At 36.6% G+C, this 19,374-nt stretch overlaps 1 protein-coding gene across 36 annotated transcripts in view; it reads right to left on the bottom strand.

The window, feature by feature from the left end:
* Positions 1-1,216: 1,216 nt before the first annotated feature.
* The window catches only part of ELAVL2 (ELAV like RNA binding protein 2), a 166,791-nt gene continuing 148,633 nt past the window's right edge, over positions 1,217-19,374 (bottom strand). For 18 of the 36 annotated variants that reach the window (XM_072728143.1, XM_072728146.1, XM_026009010.2 and 15 more), the window contains 4 exons: positions 16,086-16,239; positions 12,221-12,446; positions 4,583-4,621; positions 1,217-3,990 (listed from right to left, as the gene is read on the bottom strand). In XM_072728143.1, coding sequence (XP_072584244.1) covers positions 3,660-3,990; positions 4,583-4,621; positions 12,221-12,446; positions 16,086-16,239 — 750 coding nt within the window. In that variant the 3' untranslated portion in view covers positions 1,217-3,659. The remainder of the gene's footprint in view (positions 3,991-4,582; positions 4,622-12,220; positions 12,447-16,085; positions 16,240-19,374) is intronic. The other 18 variants (XM_072728149.1, XM_072728150.1, XM_072728141.1 and 15 more) reach the window with 1 other exon arrangement.

Raw genomic sequence — 19,374 nt, 5'->3', positions numbered from 1 at the left:
ACTCTAGATGATTTGCAAGTTAAGGGGAGATAGGATTCTAAGGAAAAATAAAAACATCTCTCAAGTATACCAATAGTCTCATCAACCTCCTTTCCTGAGAATTTTTCCACTATCTATTCAGATATAAAAGAATAGCTGACATGCAAACCAGTCAAAATATGGATAAGCATGCAAGAGGAGAGGAGAGAGGTGAGGAGAGGATGTTCCAATTTCACAAAATTAGAGTATTAGATTCATATAATAAAGAAGGGGGTATGGAGATTTGAGATTAATTGCATGTTAGAAGAAAAGGAATTGTCTTGTCACTCAGCTACACTCTTGACTGCTAAGTTGTGAATTCAGGACAATTGCTTTTAGAATGGCTTTTTACCACAAAAAAAAGAAAGAAGAAAGAAAAAAAGAAAAGAAAGAAAAGAAAAGAAAGGAAAGAAAATAAAGAAAAGAAAAGAAAAGAAAGAAAAACATACCTGACAGATACAATCAAATTTTAAAAAGCCATTTACATGGTACTTTGTTAAGGGGGGAAAAAAGGAAATGAAGTATTTCATTCTTCTATCAAATTTTCTTCAGTTTGCATAAAAGATCAGCAAGAAGCATTTTTCTTCCTCCACAGAAGTGGTAAGTGTGTGTAATGAGAACCAAACATGTATGTGCAACACAGGGTGGGTGTGGACACGTGCTACCCACATCAGCCTTAACCTAATGAAAATGGAGTTTCTGATTTCAGAGAAGAGTTTCTTGACAATCTGGCACTAAATCTCACAGACCAGCAGTTAATCCAATGGGTGAATTAAACTTTGCTGGCAGAAGCAGAGTAAGATCTCTTCCTTCCATGTGGCTTTTCTTTAGCTCAAGTGAATTGTGAGGACAATTCCCATTTGTTTAAAAAAAAAAAAAAAGAATTGATGATTATTAAATCAGCACAACAGAATGTCATCAGCATCCAATGACCCAAACTTTATAACTAGCAGATGAATGCACGTATTCCCATAAAAATTACTCATTCAGTAATATTTGAAAGCTATCAGATGTGTCATTCAAAAAAAAATTTTTTGCACATTCTACTTCAATTAATATGCAGTTGGAATTCTTACTGTAGATAACACTGCCTTCAACTGAAGCTCTGAGAGAACCTCTTAGCGCAAGAGGGTAAGTTCGTGAGCCTGAGCCCAGGAGCCCCCAAAATGCGTATAAAGACCTACTCACCACACTGTTCTTTCCCTTCAACTTTGTTTATTGATGTACTGAACATGAAAAAGTACAAAGAATCCAAACACAAAAGAAAACATGTACAGCCTCTTAAATACTCAACAGAATATATTTTCTATTCCAACAGATGTGAATTAAGTCATACTGTACAACTTCAAATAAATACCAGCCTTACATTTTATTAAGTGCTCTGATAAACACTGTAAAGTGAAGCACAATTTGCATGCCCTCTCATCAATGCCTTGGTTTGCTACAGTAGTATAGGAAAGAAGCATGTAGCTGCTGTTTTCCCATGAGGGAAACCTTATTTTTTTTTAAGTATATACATGTATTTTGTTTTTTAGTTTTTTTTTTTTTTAACGCAGAAGGTTAACTCTGACAATCTAAATGCACCTAAGGATATGAGAAAGTGCTAAGCCAATTGATTTCTGAATAGCATTGAGTGGGTCAGCATGGAAACTCGCTTATTCACTTTAGCACGCGCCTCACAGTATATGTACTGTACTATACTGAAAAATTTTATAACTACAGTTTTAAATAATAAAAAATAAAACTCAACGCAACCGCAAAGATAATGTACAACTATGTTATGCATAGCACATTGCCTGTTCTAAGGGGAAGCATGTGAGCATCTCAGTTTATACAAAAAGCAGGACGTAACTATATAGTTCTCAGTGCATCCTGATGAAGGCATTTTTGCCTTCAGCTTTTTTGAAAATTTATTATAAGCTAGATGCTAATCAGAAAATATTTTGTATTTTTTAAAATTTCTTTCATACATGGTAAAGACTTATTTTATTATTTCCCCAAATAGTGGTTTAAGCATCATACAAAGTTAAATTTCAGTAGCATACAGATATTTATGATTTTTGTATGAAAAATGTAAGGAAATTTGTTCAAAACCTATGGTTATACTCATTTTTTTTACCACAAACATATTTATAAACAAAAATGTAGCATCACCATAAACAGCTGAAGCTAGACTATCTACAGACAAAATTAGCAACAAATCTGATGCACTGTAAATTCAAGTCCTCAGGACAACAAAAGTGAGTAAGCAAGACCTCAAGTAACAATGTTAATGCCATTTACAAAGGAAAAAACTGATACAAAAACATTCAAAACCTGAACATCACTTGGCATGTAAGGGAAAAAAAAAATCAAATTAGCTGAAAGGTTCATAAACACAAGGTCTTATTTACATTACACAAAGCTCAGGTGTTAGCCTTGAACGTAACTTTCAAAATACCTTCAAATATATCCAACTCAGATCACTTTTGCCGATTTGCTGCAGTACAAATCATGTGCAACATCTTTTTTCCTTAAGACAAAACAATTCTTCAAACAATACTGCAAGTACATCACTAAACACCATGAGCTCTATCTGAAGGGATTTCTTTAGGAAGAACAGATTTTTTTTTCCCCCATCTCTTGGTAATTTAAATTTCTTGCCTGCTCTTATATATCTTTTGTAAATTTTTTTTTTGTTTCAAAATCACAAATCAATGTGAGCCACCTATCACATAATAACCAGGATGATCAGACGCTCCACTGGTGATTACAAAAACGAAACCAGCAGTGTTTCCCCCATTGATTCTACTCCTCTCATACAAAGATCTCAAAAGTAGTATTTTCTACATCATAAATCTTTCTAAATTTTCCAACCGCTGCAAATTTCCTGGTAAATTTTAAAAGCTCACTAGGTGTCATATGAAGAGATTTCTCAAAGTATTCAAGTCAAAATATTTGTTCCAGGACCAGTAAAAAGTTTCTCCAAATTTTCTTTTTTATAAAAATAGATGCTTTTTTTAAACCCACATCAAAGAGGCTCTTATCTCTTTGGCAAGGTACTGCTTTACGAAAAGTTCTCCAGTATTCTTACAATAAGCGTTTATAATGTAGCCCCCCCCTTCCCCAACCCAAATCATAATTACAAAATAAATACTGTTTTTAACTTCATAAATAAAAATGTAAACTTCAAAATACTTTTCTTAGACATAACAGCAATGCTTTAAATGTAAACCAAACACAAAGCTAATCAGAAAAAGAAATAAAAGGGGGAAAAAAAGACACAACCAACTGAAGAATTACAACACAAAGCCTCAATATTTACTCACAGGTTCAAGGCAGTTATGTAAAAAGAAAAGAAATGTCTTCCCTTAGCTGAAACACTTTAAAAGGTCCACCTTCTTCAAAGAAGGCAATAGAATGCAATGTGACAGGTAAAAACCCTGTACCTCTTGTCCATATTCAAACATAAAAGATATTTAAGAAGTTTTAATTCAAATACTAGCAATAAAAAATCTCACATATTTCTTAGGATGCTAAGTAGTCGTTTTATCCCCATCTCAACACTGACTTACAAAGACATTTACTAATGTATAAAGTTTCTCTTAACTTGCCTTTGTTGTATAGTTTTCATATATAAATGGACTGAGGACAAGAGCTCATTAGGCTTTGTGCGTTTTGTTTGTCTTAAAGGAGACCTGCAGTACTCTGTCTCCCAGACGGTATCCATTGAGGCTAGCTATCGCCATGGCGGCCTCATCATAGTTTGTCATAGTCACAAATCCAAAACCTTTGCATTTATTGGTGTTAAAGTCACGGATGACCTTCACGTTGGTGACAGCTCCAAAAGGCCCAAACATTTGCCACAGGATACTCTCATCTGCGTCAGGAGCCAGGTTGTACACAAAAATACACCACCCTGTTCCTGGGTGCCCAGGGATATTAATTCCAGCCAAACTGGTCATTCCATCAATGGTCATTGGAGAAAACCTACTAAACAAAATAGGAAACACACATGCACACACACACATATGCACACACACACAAACACACACAAATAGAAACAGAGGTTGGTTACAGTAATGGACTATTTCTTTTCCCCTCCCATCCCAAGAGTTTCAGTAACCCCCTCCCCTCCAACAGATACATACAACTATCTGATGTTTCAACCAAGATCTGTGTGTGGCTTGCAGTGACATGCTATATTGACAAGGTATTAATAAATTATGAAATGGACATTATATGCTATATTGAATAATATGACCCACTATAGCAAAGAAATATATTTAGAATATATTTACAAGTGGCTTTGTGAATTAATAAGCAGGATTAGGGGGAGGGTACCAACACATACATACACATGCTATAACGTCGCAATGCAATATAAAACAAATGGGGTTTTGTAAGACCAGGTGGCATCCAGTGGTATAAAAACACTTGAGTCAACCGTGCTTCAAAATGCAGCTTTTCATTAAGTTACACATGCAAAAGAAAACTGAACAAACTTATGAAGGGTGTCACTCCCCAAATCAAAGAAACTAATCAATTATGGGAAGGGATGAGTATCATGAACCTCTATCATTACCTCTTTACTCCATAAGCCATATTGAGCAGATTGTCCAACCTGCAAAACATACATTTAGCAAACTTCAGTTTTTAATTTTCCCCTTGATGTTCAAGAAAGCTGGATTTGTTACTGCCATCTTCCAAGGGGATATTTGTATGTTAATTCTATGTGAAATCTCAAAAGACCCATATGTGGGTCTTTTCATATTCCTGAGAGAATGAGTACCCATTGCCATTAAGACGTTCTTCTGATGGATAGTTTATGGTTACAGCGATCAGTGACATACAGGGGAAATTTAGGTGGTTGTTTGAGGAAAACACTCAGAGAGGAAATGTGGAGGCTAAGGAACAGTTTTTCTTTGGGTTCTCACCTATTGCTAGGTAAATTCTAGGTGCTCCACATGCACCTTCATGTACTTTATAGTACTGTGAAAGAAAGAAAAGAAAGAAAAAACAGAAAACAAAGAAAGAAAAAAGAAAAAAGAAAGAAAACCAGATTCAAATGGAGTCACCTGTGCTGAGCCCCATGTCAGCAAACGAAGACTTAGTTTCTAACCTAATAGGAGGTTCAAGAATTCAAACTTTAACCAATCTATAAGTACCTGGTCAGGCCTAGCAACGTATTCTGCCTATAAAGACCCCTAACTCTTCCCCCAAAGGAAGGTGACCTTGCCTGAAACAATCCACTCTTTGTTATAAATGGCCCTTTTCCTGCTCTCTTCTGCCCATAAAAGCCTTCTTTTTGTACAGCTTCTTGGAGCTCCATTCTATTTCTTAGGTGAAATGCTGCCTGATTCATGAATTGTAGAATAAAGCCAACTTGATGTTCAAAGTTATTCAGCTGAATTTTGCTTTTTAACCATTAAGTTTTATAATTCCACTGACTGCTGATAACTCCAAGGCACACAGATTAAGTGACTTGCCAAAGACCACAGGGCTCATAAAAGTGGTGACACCAATATTCCATAAATTACCCTTCAACCTCTCAATTCTGAAGGACTTTCATTTCTTACAAAATGATGTATTACAGTCATGGAAAGAACCTTACAGATAGTATCAACTCAATCTGCCATTTCTCCATGTGTTCAACTAAGGTCCAGAGAAAGACAAAAGACTCCTTGCTTCTGCAAGCAACAGGGCAAAGAGTTCAGAGCAACAGGGCAGAGTTCAGACCCTGAGACTGATACTTATTCTGACTATACTACAGGAAGTGTAGCTCTGTTCAAGGTGGAAGAAGCCAGGTAGAAACAAACCAACCAACTTGAGCTTCTCTTAAAATTTCTAAAACAAAGGGCTGGGGTGGGTAGGTACCCTTTAAAACTCTCCATCCTTTTCCCATTTCAAAAGTTAAGTTGATTTTATAATACTTGATTCTTCTTGCTTTGTCAGTGTCAAAAGAGATGATTCTGACGTTCCAAATTTCCATAATGTATACCAATTAATTACATGTGTTTAGAAGAAGTAAGTATCTTATTTCACTGTAGACAAAACCACCCTCAACTGCCACAATGTTCAACACTCTCCAAGTGAGACCCTGAGGCAGGGGGAACAATTTTTTTTTCTTTCAACACCTATGAAAGGTAAGTCTGAAAAATGTTTTAATGTTATTGTCTAACTTGTGGCCTCAAGTAAGGCTAGGGCACACAAGAGAAAGCAATTGCTTCTAGTTTTATAAAAGCCAAAAAACATCTCTTTCTGGTCTTTTAGAATTGGAAAAAAGAATCTTCACACATTCCTATTCCCAATCACCTCTGGGCATTCTGTGTTTTGTAAAAATGGAAAGAAATAACTGAGCTGATGTAATGCAAAGTGTAAAGAAACAAAACAAATCACAATGACAAAGGATCCTCATCTGTATGTGTCTTTCTTGTCCCAAAACCCTCTCAGGAGCAGGGACATGTTCATTCCCCATTATGCCACTAAGCATAAAGCACAGGCCTAGATCACTGCAGGTTCATAATAACTGTTGACAAAGCAATAAGGTTACAAATACTATCCTTAACTATTTAGTCCAGAATGAAAATTATCAGGAGGGCTGGTTGGGGAGCCTGTTCGCACATGCAAGGAGAAAGCACGTGGGTGGAAAAAGTACACAGGTAGAAGAGCTTTGTTTTCTGCAGAGGCATTAAGTCAAAGATGTCATGCCTTTCTACTCCAAAAGAAAGGCCACAAATCAGAAATCAAAATGCATACAACCTAATATCACCAACCTTACAGTAATCTGATACAGATAATATCCTACAATTACTGGAAGGATAAATAGAGAATGAATTTGGCATATGACACCTGTAGAAAAGAATGGCCAATTAAAGTCTCCTTCCAAAGTGCTGAAGGGCTCAGATGCAAGACACCTTATCAATTCATTCAAAATAGTTACACCATCTCTGCCCAGGTAGGGACTGTCACACTCTGCAACCATCAGCTTAGTATACCAACCAGAAGTCCAGAGATGGAATCTCCTAAGCAAGTTTTCAGTATTTTCAAGACAGGATGGAAACCAAAACTACCCCAGAAGTGAATTACATGTGTTAGGGAGAGACACTTCATTCACCATTCTACATCCAAAGATTCTCCAGGCAGGGGGCCTACGACTTTTATACTAAGATCTCTGAGGACCCACTCAGTGGGTCTCGTATTTGCCCCACCTATGAAATCCTACCATACACTGTGATCCTGACCACTGATTTCTTTACTCAGTACACATTTTCAGAAAAAAAATTCAGTCTTTTGGAACTTAAGCCACGTTATCTGTCTAAACTTCCCATCTGCCACCACCATCTCCTTCCTCTCTCCCACATCACCCCCATCCCATTATCAAGGAGAGCAAGGAGGAGCATGGGACCTAAGAAACAGGATGAGACAGTGCTAAAGACTCCAGCCTGCATGCAGTTGGGCCTAGCAGTTTTCCTTACTCTCTTGGTGCCACACATTCATGTTTCTCATGGGAGCTAGAAAAAAGCAGTGGGTGCTCCATGTGGACACTATGTACCTCAAATCTTGTAGCTGTTGGAAAACTATAAACTAAGCATCTTATCTTGTAATTGCCTAGTTTACAATATGCTCAGACATAGGACCACTATTACTCTCCAGAATTAAACATTTTTGCTGGGTGTGTCCAGAGCTCAAGGACAGTCATCTTTTTATATGTGGTCATTTAAAAATAGAAAGCCAGTATTTAATGGAGACCAAGTTAGCAGTCTCCAGAATGATCCAGGGAGGTGTGAATGATCATGTACTACAGTATGGCAAGAAAATATTAAAGAGTCCATTAAAAAGATACTTTTAACTTTAAAAATATTCTTTATTCAAATTTAATGGATGCACTGCCCCCTGTATTCTCACTCAGTATCACTTATTCTCCTGAGGAAGACTGGGAAGTCCTCAAAGGGACAGTGACACTCTTCCCCCTGTTTTGTAGCTTGGATATAATCCACTTTACAAATGACACATTAAGTGGATTTAGAGGATTAGAAAGGGAAACCTAGCTATAATTAAAATAACCCTCAAAGAAGAGATAGCTTCATAAAGATTTTTATAAAAATCATCATCATCACAGTCAGGATGACACCAGTAAGAGAAGCCCAAATAAACAAAAATGGGGAAAGCTAATTATTTCTCCTCTCCCTAGTAAAGTACACTATGAGGTTAGATACAAAATAATCCAACAGGAAGTACAAAATTATCAAGGTAATTTTATGAATCTTGCTTTAAAGATATAGGATTTATTAAGATACAGGATAAATGAAATGTAAAGCTAGTCAACATGATAATAAAAGGCATTTAATATATTTCTTTCATCTTTACCTGTATTTTCTATGTTTGATTAGCATTTATGAGTTAATGAATAGCACAAGCCCATGTTCACATAATTTATGAAAAAATATATACTGAAGATACATGTACAAACATTTTTCTGTCAACAGGAATACAACTCAGACTAGGCAATATTTTGAACAGAACCATGTATTAGAGCATTCCCATTCCAAAGTTAGAGGTCTACAAAAAGATAACACCTTAGTTTCCAAGAAATTTAGCTGACAGACTGTAGGGAGGCGAACATGCAAGTAGAAGGGGAAATGTGAAGTCAATTAAAGTAATATAAAAATATAAAGAGAGATCACTAATAATACGTAAGAAAGTGAAACTCTGAACTCTACAAATAATGGTTCTCAAAACTTCTCCAAAGTACTGGCCAAGATGTGCTCTGAAGTTAAACCACAAGATCATCAACTTATCCCTTATTCCATTAGATGGTGTCATCTATTCTCTAAGAGAAAAAAAAAAAATTATTCAAGAGGACTGACACCAGCTTCTTCCAAAAGGAAATTATCATGGTGCAACCAGCAAATGCCTTCAACACAATGTAAGAATGGATTTAAAAGGCTCCTTTAAAAATGCATAAAAGCTTATAGAAGCAAGCACACAGGCAACATCAGACTAGATCACACTCAATAAAATTAAAGCTGCTCCGTAAGAAAAGAGATGAAAAATTTGGCTAAAAGCTTAATTCTGACACCATGTCCCAAAAATGTACTTAAAGGGCTTGAATTATACTATCCATCCAAATAAGGATGGTTTTATTTTGAAAACTGTAGTCAATTAAGTGAGCATATTAGATCAGCAGTGCTCATGTTAAAATAATTATATGCACGGATTGAGAGTCATAAATTTCATGAGCCTACTTTTAAACTTTACCCTTAATGCATGGGTTCTACTTTTTTTTTTAACCTTAAAAGATCTAGTGCATTTCATGAATATTAAAAATATCCTTGGCTATTATTATATTTATAACTTGTAATCTCTAATCTCTTTCAACTCTCAAGGTACTATGACAACATAAAAAACACAGTGAGAAATGTTCTAAGTGTCTGCTGGAAAGTGACAAATTGAAGGCTAAGAGCATTTGGACACAGATGTTAGGGACAAAATATTTCTGTAATGATCTAGACTTGAATGAGAGAAGAGCAAAATACCAACAAAACAAGCAAGTCCTTAATTCAACAGTCTTTATGAAGAGAAAGGAGATTCAACCTTTCAAAAGAAGGAAGGAGGGAAAAAATGAAGGTAAATGACAATCAAGTTTCTAAAATATTAAAGAAAAGGAACCAAACATATATCAGGTTATACCTGAACTCTGGGAATAAAGGCTCCCAATTTCTTCTAACACTCAGTCTAGACCAAGCACTTTCACTGGGCTCAAAAACTAGTTCATTACTTATTATCTACACAGAGATTATGGAAGGAAAGAACAGAGGGCAGTCGATACAAGAGTTAGGAATCTGAAAGAACAATAAAAATCTTCCCCATTTTCTGAAACCAAGTTTCCCTTACAACAGACAATTCTTATTCCCCTGTTTTCAGAATTTCTTTTTCTAAGAGTCAAGGAAAGAAGACTTTCAAGTTAATAGCATATGGAACAAAAAGATAAAAGCAAAGGATGGGCAGAAAGGTATTTAGAAATGATATTAAATTTGAGCATCAGAACATTCTGGAAAGCTTTCCAAACCACAAGTCTGAAGCATGGAGAATGTACGGAGTGGGCTGGGTGGGGCTGTGTGCAAACACAGCAGTTTCCAGTTTTGTCTTTGAGTCTCCTGAGTGCCTCACCATTGCAATGATCAGGTATTCTCCTGCAGATCCTGTCACCTTAGACCTGTGGTCCCGTATCTCGCTCATCATTCAGGCCAGACTCTCAGAACAAAGTTTAACTTAATGACTACCATAAAATGAAACCAGAGTTTACACCAGAAAACACTAGAATTAATGAACAATTTAAAATGAGCACAGCTTTCAACATGAAAAATTTTTATTTTCACAGGGTTGAAATCAACCAATGTCTCAAAGAACCTTCTTCCATGTAAACACAAAAGTCTTTTCTAGATTCCAAGAGCTCTAAAGTTAACTGGATAGGCTGTCCAGGAAACAACTCTAAAATTCCCTCAAGTTTGTGCAAAATTTGCAGAAAATATTATTCACTTTAAGATATCACACAGGAAACCAATAATAGGCAGAGCCTAAAATAAACAGTTTTATGAGATTTCTTTCTCCACAAGCTGCTCCAATCCATCTCTCCCTGCAGTCATGGCTACCATCTACCGTGGTGAAAGGCAGCAGTGTTACCTGACAATGCTTTAAAAAAAAAAAAAAAAAAAAAAAGGCAAAGTTTAAAGCAGAGCGTGAACACAGGCTCAATCAACTGGGTAACCCAGTTATCCAGTTTCAAATGGATCCTTTTGACAGTATCACCTCTTCTCCCAAGGCAAAAGCTATCCTAAGTAGGAACAGAACACAGTGTTTATGGCGAATTTCTTTCTCACACCTCAGGTGACACAATTTTTTTTTTTTTTTAAAGCAGGTATCTGACCGATTTAGCACTCTAAATATCCCAATGAAAAAAATGCATGTGATTTAAGCTCAAAAACATAACTGCTCATTAAGCTACATTTCTGATCCTATTTTTGGTAATTAACTATTCTACCCCTGCAAGGAAAGAAAGAAAACTGATATGCACTTGGGATTAAAAAAAAAAAAATAGCATGGGGTTAGATGGATGGAATTATGGCTGCAGTATACCATATGGCCAAAAAGGATATTAAAAAATGTTCTGGAAAAACAACCTTGGTAGCTTTGCTTATGAAACTGAAGTTCTTTGTGCCGTGTTTAAGGTCTTAAAGTCACTGTTCTCACATGAAGATTAGAGAGGTTTTTAAAACAACAGTTGATTTGATTGTTACCCCACGTCTAAAATAAAACTTGAAAAATTGAAATATTTATGCTGTCTACAAGATAGAATGTCTTCTTTGGACTAAAGATGCATAGTCATTCTATGGACTATACAGGGGTCTGAACACTACCACCCACAGGCCAAATCCACACTGCCATCTGTTTCTGTATAGCCTAGGATTGAAGGATGGCTTTTACATTTTTAAGAGTTGTTTAAAAAAAAAAGATATATAAGCAACAGAGACCATGACCCCCGAAGCCTAAAAGATTTACTATCTGGCCTTTTATAGAGGAGGTTGGCCAGTGAACCCTTAAACAACAAGATATAAAAATTTTAAAAGGGGAGAGGAATCCATTTGTAGAAACTTAATGTTTTCACATAGGTTACATATTCTTGGTGGTGTACATATTATAAAACAAAGTAACTAAAAGTGCTTGACCTAAAAGCTGAAATACAAGAAGAAAATCTTACCAAGAAAAAAACTAGAAAGGGGAAATGAGAAGCACTGGAAACAGAAAGAACCCAGCAATCTGTCGGTCAGGGTTTTTCAACCTTGCAGAACTATTGTTTGAAGCTAGATGATTTGCTGCTGTTGGGGACTATACTGTACACCGTAGGATGTTTAGAAGCATTCTTGACCTCTAACCACCAGATGCCAGTAGCAAACCCCACCCAAGTTTGCCCACATAAATGTCTCCAGATGCTGCCAAATGTCCCAAGGAGCAAAATTACTCCCCAGTTGAGAACAACTGCTATAGCTTATTGTCCTTTTTTGTTACCACCTTCCATATTAGCAAAAGACACTAGGTTTTCTTTGTGGCCATAAGAAAAAGAAAACAACAGTAAGAGCAAACCAGAATCCTGTCAATAAAAGTACTGCATAGTGAACCTCAGATTCTTAGTAGCTGGGTGCAAGAACCAGACCAGACTTACCTAAAACGCTGTGCCTGCTGAGCTAGTGGTCCTGGATACCTTCTGTTTGGAGACTGGTACAGCTGGGAAAGGATGGCCTGATTGGTTTTTTGGCTTGGATTATTAGCAAACTTTACAGTGATTGGCTCTGTGGCACCAGGAGGTTTCTGGCCATTTAGGCCTTTGATAGCTTCTTCTGCCTCAATCCGCTTGTCAAATCGAATAAACCCTACACCCCTTGATATGCCTATTGGTAGATGTGGGTAAGGATTTGGGAAAGAGGGAGTGGAAGGAGAGGGAGGGAGAGAAGAAAAGGATAAATTAATTTTTCCTTCTCAAAAACATGTTTTCACCCACATATAACATCTGCCACAAATCAGAGGAGGAAAGTCTTACCTTACCTTAGTAGCAATTCAGTCTAGATCACAATTTTATATATTTTTCAATGCATAAAGTCATCTATACAATCTGAATATCCATTACTACATGCCTACCAACAAGCCAAGACAAACAGAAAGCACTCAGGATGTCCACATTCTCCATACCTGCCATCTTCATGCTCTCTCATATACAACCTTGCCTTTAATAATGTCAACAACAGCATGCCTGAGTTCTAGTTCTCAAATTATGCTATCAGATAAGCAGCTCACAAATGAAGGGCACAGCAGCTTCCTTTCTTATAAGGAGAAGAGAACAAGGCATTTGGATAAAAAATGCTAAAAAGCTGTGCTAAAAATACATCACAGTGGTTGAAAGAGATTTCAGCTAAATTTTTAAATAATAAAGTTCTACTTAACAATATTACATAGGATACTGGCCCTCTAAGAAAAATGTCTGAAGAGGCTTCTCTGATTCCCTGAAACTCTCCCACTGCTTTTAACTAGCTATACTTTATGAGAGAAGCAATATTATAAGGCGAAAAGGGGATCAAAGAGGACCTATATTTTTAAAACAAAGAAAATAGAAATAAAGCCTCAAAGCTTTCTAGCTCTAGCAGTGTTACTCCTATGGTAATGCCATCTTCTGTCTCATGCTCTCCCCACTCTGAGACACAAAAAAGGAAAGCAGAGGGATGGCCAAATACCTGCCCAGCTAAAAACCCCATCCATTTTATTTCATTAGCTTAAATGGGCTGGTTGAGGTAGCCATGGCTGGCCATCCAGAGAAACAATTGTAGAGAAACACTTTCTTGGCAAGCAAATTGGTACTAGCCATACCAGCTTGGGACTAGTAGCTAGAGAAGTCTAGATGATTCAGAGTATGTCAATGAAGAACAGAATAAGAGGTTATTGAGAGAGAGAGGCTGAGAAAATGTACTTAGACCATCAGGACTTATAGGAACTTTAAAAAGGAATGAAGTTCTACTTGCTTTGTAATTAACACTGTGTAAGTTCAATAGCTTAGAATGTTATTTTAAGGTGGAGAGGCATTTCTTCCATATACATTTATCTCAGGCCTTTCCTATTTAAGTTGTATCAGTTGTACATTATTACCACCTGATGGCTGAATAACAAAATTGCAGGATTTTCCATTTCAGGTAAAGTGAATAATTTCACCCTGAAAATTTTAAGTATAAAGAAAAAATAATATGGTGAAATGATAGTAAATATATCCTTTTAGTTATCCACTAATATGAAGAATTAATAACCACTAGAACTTAACTATTCCACGGGGAAAGCATTTGATTAACAGACTGAGTCACTTAAACCTGAGGTACTCTAATCTGAGTATGCATAATAACCCAAAGCAGGGCACCTGGGTGGCTTAGTCAGTTAAGTGTCCAACTGTTAGTTTCGGCTTAGGTCATGTCTCATGAGATCAAGCACTCAGTGGGGAGTCTGCTTGAGATTCTTTCCCTATGCCCCTCCACTCACTTGTATGCTCATACTCTTGCATGCCTGCGTGAGTGCTCTCTCTTTCTCTCTCTCTGAAATAAATCAATCTTAAAAAAAAAAAAATGAATAACCCAATGGCTTGGTACAACACCCACCTTCAGAGTTAAAAAGATGGGCTTTCTATACTAGAGGTGAAATCTACTTCTCCATCCACCAAGTTCTCACTAAGAATGACGAATTAAGAGGCACCTGGGTGGCTAAGTCCATTAAGCAGTTAAGCATTTGCCTTCAGCTCAGACATGATCCCAGGGTCCTGAGATCGAGCCCCACATTAGGCTCCCTGCTAAGTGGGGAGTCTGCTTCTCCCTCTCCCTCTGCTACTCCTCCTACTTGTACTTACTCACTCTCTCTCTCAAATTTAAATGATGAATTAAAAAGCATGAATGATATGAACCCAAAAAATGGCATTTCTGTTGCTTTAAACAAATTTATCTGGATTGCTAAACCTGATTTCTTCTATTTAACTGATCATCAGTCTGTGATATAGCAGAGTGACAGAATGTACAAGGAAAATTATAAATGCAGCTATGACGAAAAGACCATATTTTTACATTCCTTCCATAGACTACATTTTCTTCATACAACAAAACCTATAGCCATTTGCCCAAGCATGTATATGAAGGTAGGTATCTCTCTACCCAGAACTCTAACAGTGATGCCTCTTATGCAGTGAAGCCAATTAACAGCACTGAGGAGAACACGGGCTGCTTCTGTTCAAACTGAGATCAACTAAACTGATTTTCACCTGAAAACTTAAAAACTTGGCCTGATTTTAATCTGTAGTTAATCTACTGCTTTAAAAAAAAAAAAAAAAAGATTAGAGCAGAAATAAATGATATTGAAACCCAAAAAACAAAAAACAAGAGAACAGATCAATGAAACCAGGAGCTGCTTCTTTGAAAAGATCAACAAAATTGATAAACCTCTAGCCAGATACACCAACACAAAAGAGAGGACTCAAAATCAGAAATGAAAGAGGAGAAAATAATGGTCACCCACAGAAATACCAAGGATTGTAAGACATTATCCACTGCTTCCTTTAGAAAGGAAATAGACACTGTAATATATGATACATCTCCTCTGGTGGTATCAGAGAGAGAGAAAAATGAAAAAAACAGGGAAATTGAGAGGAAAGGAAACACACAAAAAAATTAAAGCAAAACCTATGTTTTCCCCAGAACCCACAAAATCTTAATGTGACTGCTTGAGTACACGGCATTATGGTTGATTTTCCCCTCCTTATCATGTTTCTCTGTTTTCAGTATGTTTTTAAAAAGAATAGCATTGTTTTCATAACAGAAAATTACAATTTATTCTTAAAATCCATAATCAAACCTGTACTGCTAGCTTTTTAGCTTTTCTTTAAAAGCTTTGGTAGGAAAAAAAAAAAAAAAAAAAGCTTTGGCAGAAGAGCTCCCTTATAAACTTTTAATAAACCTATCTGTCTTCTGATTTTCGTTTGGTCAAAAGTTCTACCAGGAATTAAATAAAATTTTAACATTCAAATTTCAAACTCTTACACATGCCCATGTAACACAGCATGGACCTGGAAACCATCCTGAACAGCCAGTGCAGACACACCGTTATCCTCCCTTAGAGAACTAGGTACATACTGCTGTATTAAACTACATTTTTATACAAAAAACAAGACTATTTAGTAGGAGGAGCACTTTATGAAGAGGATTGGGGCTTTTATTCATGCAGCAGCTTGGAAATGAGGATTATATCATCTACAAATTTATTACATGCCATAAAACAGACTTCCAACCTGCCCCTTCGGGGTGGAAATGACTCAAGCTCGCTTACTCCACTCCACAATCTATTTTTATCCATGCATATTTATGAACAATTCCAGCAGAAAATTGCATTTTCTGGTCCACATATACCTTTGATGTGTTCTAGAGGCAAGACTGCTGTATGGAAAGGCAGAGTATTTCACAATCTGCCACTCAGAAATTGTAAAAGATTGTCTAAACCAGATGCCTACTTACCAGTGACCTGGTCAACAAGAATACGAGAAGTAATGATGCGTCCATATTGTGAAAAAAGCTGTTCCAACTCCTTCTGGGTCATTGTTTTCGGAAGTCCACTGACGTACAAATTTGCATCTCTGATAGAAGCTGAACTTGGGCGAGCATAGGAAACCTAGGAAAGGAAAATGAAATTAAGCATATACACATCCTCTGTTACCTGCCTTCAGAAACTCAAAGACTATCTAAAGTTAGTTAGCACCTTTTCCATACAGAGCACATAACAAACAACGAAGTTAAAGCAAGTCTGGCGTTAACAGTTTTACTCATTTCTGGAGAAATGCTCAACAAATGAGAAATGTCACACCCCCAGAGAGGGAAAAGAGAGAATATTTAGCCCTAGGTTTGCAGGTTTTCAAAACAAACTACATAACACAGTAATACTCGTGGTAATAGTTTGTCCTCAATGGGGCCAACCCCCTAAACTAGAAATGTAGGCTTAAAGACTCTAAATAGTTAAGCTTAATAGTTAAGCTTAAAGACTCTAAATCCAACCAACATATTTTTGTGACCTGTTTTTGAGCCTCTCCCATCTCTGTAGGTGGTGGTACAAAGTTTCCAAAAAGTCACACTATTTAATCAGTAAGTACACCTTTTTGATTCATTGCCAAAATAACTTTCTATCATCCCAAAACTCTCAGAAATTTAAAATATGTGAATGAGCTATATCCCTTGTTACTCATGTTCTTTTAGTACACAAGTCTCTGTAACATTGATTTTTCCAAAAGATCTTAGGTCCCTTTATTGGTTCTACCTACCATTTTATGTATCCTTTCAAAATGCTTCCTCTCTTTAAGATATAATGTCCAAAATTCTAGAAGGATGGAAGACAAAGTAAGTCTGCCTGTATTTATTTGTAATCAACATTCTTCATGTAACCTCCATGCCTTAAGGAATTACATCTCTTTCTTATCACTGATATCCTCAATACCTTGGCATGTGATAGATGCCTGTATATTTGCTGAGTAAAACCCATTTAATACCCCACTGATCCTGTGGTCCACAGCAACCGCTAGACCAAGGATTTAAGGGACAGTTCATGCAGTCATTGAGAGCATGCCCAAATTATAATCTACAGCTCTTTGCCTACAACTATCTCTGCCAATTTTTAGATAACTCTAAATCTCATGTGCTATTCCTAACCACATTCCCTCTCGTTTAATTCTGAGCTTTTCTGGGCTAAGTCCAAGAACTTCACAATATTACCCACCCCCCACCTTTCAGATCATTCATAAAAATGGCAATGGGTCTAACTTAGATCAATTTGTTCAGGGATCATAACACGGTAACTTCTGCTTGCTACTTTTATCTATTAGTATCCATCTTTAATCTAGTCCACTGTTCACTGCAACAACAACAAAAACATCTTTTCCATTTAAACAAGCTTTTGGTATTTTCAAATATTTTCTCCATGGTTTACATTATGTCCACAGTGTTATCACCTTTTTATTTTTGGCTTTTCAGAAAAAGTTAGTCAGGTTTTATACTACTTTAAGAAAGTCTTGTTATCTTTCATCCCCGCCCCACTCGTGTTAACATTTAATACTCTTAACCTTTATTCAACAAATTTGCTCATTAACAAGTGAAAATATACCTATTTGTCCAAAGACTATATCTGAGTCACGTGAGGATTGTCCTGTCTTAGAGACACAAGGAATTTGGAAGAGTGGTGGAGAGCAGATACTTTATTTACATGTGCTTTCTGTCTATGCCTAAACACTTAAGAAGAATGAAAGTTGGGAAACTTCAATGTAAGTGAAAAATAAGAAATGAAAGAAAATTTCTAGTGATCATCAAAATAATTCAAGTGAAATCTAGTCTTAGGACTGCTATAAACTGAAAACACAAAGCAAATGAATTACATACATACTCAGTGGTATAGAAAAATGAATACCCAATTTCTTTCCTAAAGCACAATTCTCAATTATCAGGGTAAGCTAAAAATCTCACCACTTCAATTCTTGCTTTCAGCGGCAGGGAACTCTTAGCAAGTTAGCAGTTAGTCTGCCCTGGATCACGTGATTAAAGTGCTCCCCTTACGAAGAGCCACCTCCCACAGGCAACAGAGTAAGCATCTGTACATTCTCAAAGTCGCAAGGCTCCCTTCTCAGGGAGGATGAAGCAAGCCATGGAGCAGGTGGCCACTCCATGAGTTTAAGCAAGGCATGAGATAGTGTAATATGGTTATAGGTGACAGCTCTCTAACCAGAGTGCCTGGACTCAAAACTATATTCAATTCATTGAAGGCTCTGTGAACTTGCATAAATTATTTAAGTCTATTACCACATAACTGTACATTCTTTGTATGGTTACTAGGATTAATAAAATAATTTCTAATCTACACAAAACTTTTAGCATAGAACCTAAAAACCTAGCTGACTATAAATACTATTTACTGCTACATGCATCTGAGAATATAGGTAAAGACACAGACCATTAAAGCTGAGAGTAACCTGAGTCCATTACAGTGTTCCAGAATAATTTACTCATGCAGTGACATTTACTGCTCTGTGCATTTCAGAGGAGTGTGGGTGGAGTGTTTTAAAAGTTATCCTAAAATATATTTAGGAAAACCGATTTATATTTAGTGCTTATATAAAAGCTTTGAAAACATACTTGGGTCAGTTATGTTATCTGTTTTTTTTTTCTTCAATGTCTAGTCTTAGGTTTACATTGGTCCTTTAACTCTCAGCCTGTACTGACAATATTTTATTTTCTATATTCTTGATGCTCTAGCATTGGGAGCCATTTATCCTGGAGAGACTGCCCCTCCCAAGGATAGCTATTTCTTGGATAGTAAATGACTCCCCTGTGAACATGTCTTTGATATATATAAATAACCAACCCAGAGCCCACAGCCATAACTCCTTTATCAAATTCTCACACACCAAGCCTATTTTCCCTTTCCTAATCCTAGGGCCAGATGCCTGACAACTAGGAATCCCAATCCCAAATCAAGCTAGAGTCCTCCAAAATTATTCAAATTAGCCAATGCTAAACTTAATCAGCACACCTACCCTGCCTCACCCTTTCCTTCCCACTAGCAACTCCAACAAAAGCTCTGAACCATGCTCCACCTCCTCTCTGCCTCTTGACTATCCCTGATGCTTCCCCATGTGGCCCTACAAGTCATGTTGCACCCTATTTCCAAAGATCTGTAATTATAAACTTCTACTTTCATAATGATAATTTCCGTATCTATTTGTCCTACCATACCTTATTAAAACAAACTCTAGGTATATTTTTAGAA

The sequence above is a fragment of the Vulpes vulpes genome, chromosome 12 (assembly GCF_048418805.1).
Source record: "Vulpes vulpes isolate BD-2025 chromosome 12, VulVul3, whole genome shotgun sequence".
Taxonomy (NCBI): domain Eukaryota; kingdom Metazoa; phylum Chordata; class Mammalia; order Carnivora; family Canidae; genus Vulpes; species Vulpes vulpes.
The sequence above is the reverse complement of the archived record's forward strand: the minus strand, read 5'-3'. Positions and strand labels throughout refer to the sequence as shown.